Consider the following 3232-nt stretch of genomic DNA (forward strand, 5'->3'; position numbering starts at 1 on the left):
ATTGTACTCCTCCAAAACCAACCCAAAACAACACCAAAGGTTCCTAAAATAGAATAAAGGGTTCCAATATACTTACCAAAAGCTTTAAAGGACACAAGTAGTAGCAGGAAGCACTTTCTTAAGGACCAATTCTCCAGGCATATAACGACCCAACTACACGCGTTGATTATATGATTTAGCGAGTTGTTGCTGATACCGTGCCACACAAGCAAGGGCACGATCTCAGCATTCTTCAATCAGAGTCAAGTCCAAGGCCAATATCATGTCATTATGGCCCATGTCAAAAACCTTGGATTTCAGCGTGGGTAGGCCGATCTCCAGAGGGATAACTGTCTTGGTTCCAAAGCACAAAGTGAACAGTGTTTCTCTAATGGATCGCCTTGGAGTAGTGCGATGAGCCCATAACACACTGGGCAACACTTCGACCCATCTACCTTTAGCTTTTTCCAACCTTTTCTTGATGCTGTCCAGGATGACTTTATTGGAGGCCTCCGCCTGACCATTGCTTTGACAGCAAGGAAAAGTAAGGCCAGATACCATACGTGTTACATAATTCTCGGTAGACGCTACAATCAAATTGGGTGTCGTTGTGTGAGACAAGTGCTCTTGGTGTGTCGAATCGTGTGATGATGTTTTCCATACAAAACGCTTAACATCGACATCTCGAATATATGTTAAGGCCTCTGCTTCAACCCACTTTGTAAAATAATCTGTTGCGACAACCAGGAATCGCTTGTTTCTTGGAGCTCGTGGTAGTGGTCCGATGATATCGAGTCCTCATTGAGCGAACAACCAAGGGCTAGTGATAGAATTTAATTCCTCGGCAAGCAGATGAGTTAAAGGGGAAAGCTTCTGGCATTGTTCACATTTCTTGACATAATTCTCGGCACCTGTTCGCATGGTCGGCCAATAATACCCTTGTGTTACGGCTCGGTGGGCCAATGAGCATCCTCTAGAATGGGCACCACAACTATCTTCATGTATTTCAGTTAAGAGTTCCTTAACTTTATCTGGGTGAACACATTCTAAGTACGGCCCAGAAAGGGATTTTTTGTAGAGTTTTCCATGCAGATCTAAGTAGTATCACAGGGCTTTATTTCGCAGTTTGTGGACTTCTTTCTTGTCTATTGGGAGTTGTTCTGCGAGAAGGAATGCAACGATAGGGTCCATTCAACTTGGTCTGGATTCAATGATGTTAATCTGAATTGGTTCAAAAGAGATAATGCTCGGCTCAAGGATGAATGCTACTTCGATTATCCGTTTGATTTCTGAATTGATGGCAAAGGCTACGCAAGCAAGGGCATCCGCATGCGTGTTCTAATCCTGAGTTATTTGATTCAATTCGTGGTGGTCGAATTTCACGAGCAAGGAATTCACCGTTGTCATGTAGGCTACCATGCGGTCATTTTTAGCTGCATACTCCCCTTTCAACTGGTTAATGACTAGTTTTGAGTCACAGAAAACAAGCAACCGCCGTGCACCGAGGTGAAGTGCGTTCCGAAGGCCAATTAACAATGTTTCGTATTCGGCCTCATTATTTGATACATCAAAGCCCAGTTTAACCGCCTGCTCGATTATTGTCCCTTCGGGGGTCATAATTACTACGCCTGCCCCACTGCCACATTGGTTGGATAACCCGTCACAGTACATCTGCCAAATGTCTTCAACATATATTCTCCAGTTGGGTTTAGGTTATACTTGATCGGACTTGAAATCGGCAAGGCATCCCTTGAATTCGGCTACAAAGTCGGCGAGCACTTGCCCTTTGATGGCAGTTCTAGGCAAAAGCTGGATATCATACTGGCCGAGTTCCAAAGCCTATTTTGTAATGCGCCCTGATGCTTCCGCGCTACGGAGCGTCGACCGGAGGGGATAGTCCGTTAGTACACCTATGATGTGCCCCTGAAAGTAATGCATCAGTTTTTTTGCAGCCATAACGAGAGCAAGGATGAGCTTTTTCAGTGGTAAATAACTTGTCTCGGCGTCAGCTATTGCTTTGCTTACATAGTAAACTGGTCGCTGCTTCCCTAGTTTCTCCCTTAAAAGTATGGCGCTGGCCATCCGGTCAGATACCGCCAAATACAAAAATGAGCGGGTTGTCTGCTGAGGGGGTTGCCAAGAGTGGTACTGATCGGAGATAAGTTTTCAGGCCATCCAAAGCGGTCTGGCACTCAGGGGTCTATTCGAAAGCTTTGTCTTGCCGAAGTGTGTGAAAGAATTGTCGTTAGCGATCTACGGAATGGTTGATAAACCTGTTAAGCGCGACGGCCATTCCCATCAGCTTCTAAACCTCTTTGACCGACTGAGGAGAACCAAGTTCTAGAATTGCTGTGATCTACCTCGGGTAGGCCTCTATTCTGCGGTGGTTAACAATGTAGCAGAGGAATTTGCCTAATCCGATGCCGAATGCACACTTTGAGGCGTTCAATTTCATTTTGTACTTTCAAAGAATGCCGAATGTATCTGCCAATTCGGCTAAGTGGGTGTGCTTTTCCTTGGATTTGACCACCATGTCGTTGATGTATATCTTCATGGTGCGGCCAAGCTGTTCCTTGAACATGGCAGGAACCAGTCTTTGGTGAGTTGCCCCTGCATTCTTCAGCCTGAAATGTATGACCTTGTAGCAATAGGTTCTTCATGGGGTGAGGAATACGGTCTTTTCTTGATCCTCCAAATGCATAGAAATTTGATGATAGCCTCTATAGGCGTCCAAGAAGCTTATGCGTTGATGATGTGTCGTTGTATCTATGAGTTGGTCTATTCTGGGGAGAGAAAAACAATCCTTGGGACAAGCTTTGTTTAAATCTGTGAAATCCACACAAACATGCCAAGATCCATGCTTCTTCTTTATAACCATAGTATTGGACAACCATGTAGGATAGGTTACTTCACGAATTGCCCCGGCATCAAGCAATCGATCAACTTTTTCAATAACGGCCGAAGCATGCTCCACGGCTGACCGCAGACTTTTCTGAATCATTGGCTTACATTTTGGATCAACATTAAGCGGTGCCGGGCCACAGATGGATCCACCCCTGGCATCTTGTATGGTGTCCACACAAACACGTCGAGGTTGCCGAGTAAGAAGGATACAAGCTCGTGCCTGTCAACTTCGTTCAAGGAAGTGTCGATCATGAAGAACTTGTCAGGATTCCCATTAATTTCGACCCGATCCAGGTCTTCAGTTTCTTTTTCGCTAGGGATCTTTCCAATGTCCTCGAGGCTCTCCCAA

At 45.3% G+C, this 3232-nt stretch overlaps 1 protein-coding gene across 1 annotated transcript; it reads right to left on the bottom strand.

Annotated features, from left to right (window-relative positions):
• Positions 1-2443: 2443 nt before the first annotated feature.
• On the bottom strand, positions 2444-2980 carry LOC145806997 (uncharacterized). Its single transcript, XM_082904888.1, has 2 exons — positions 2829-2980; positions 2444-2603 (listed from the first exon to the last, which is right to left on the bottom strand). The coding sequence occupies exons 1-2, from the start codon at positions 2978-2980 to the stop codon at positions 2444-2446; spliced, it is 312 nt and encodes a 103-aa protein (XP_082761014.1).
• Between the last annotated feature and the right edge of the window lie 252 nt (positions 2981-3232).

This window comes from Camellia sinensis, chromosome 14 (assembly GCF_055761805.1).
Source record: "Camellia sinensis isolate YWXY chromosome 14, ASM5576180v1, whole genome shotgun sequence".
NCBI lineage: Eukaryota > Viridiplantae > Streptophyta > Magnoliopsida > Ericales > Theaceae > Camellia > Camellia sinensis.

Coding starts and splice junctions, on each gene's coding strand:
- LOC145806997 (XM_082904888.1), bottom strand. CDS start 2,980: ATGATTCAGAAAAGTCTGCGGTCAGCCGTGGAGCATGCTTCGGCCGTT. Junction 2,604..2,828: donor AAGAAGAAGCATGGATCTTG/GCATGTTTGTGT, acceptor CATACATTTCAG/GCTGAAGAATGCAGGGGCAA.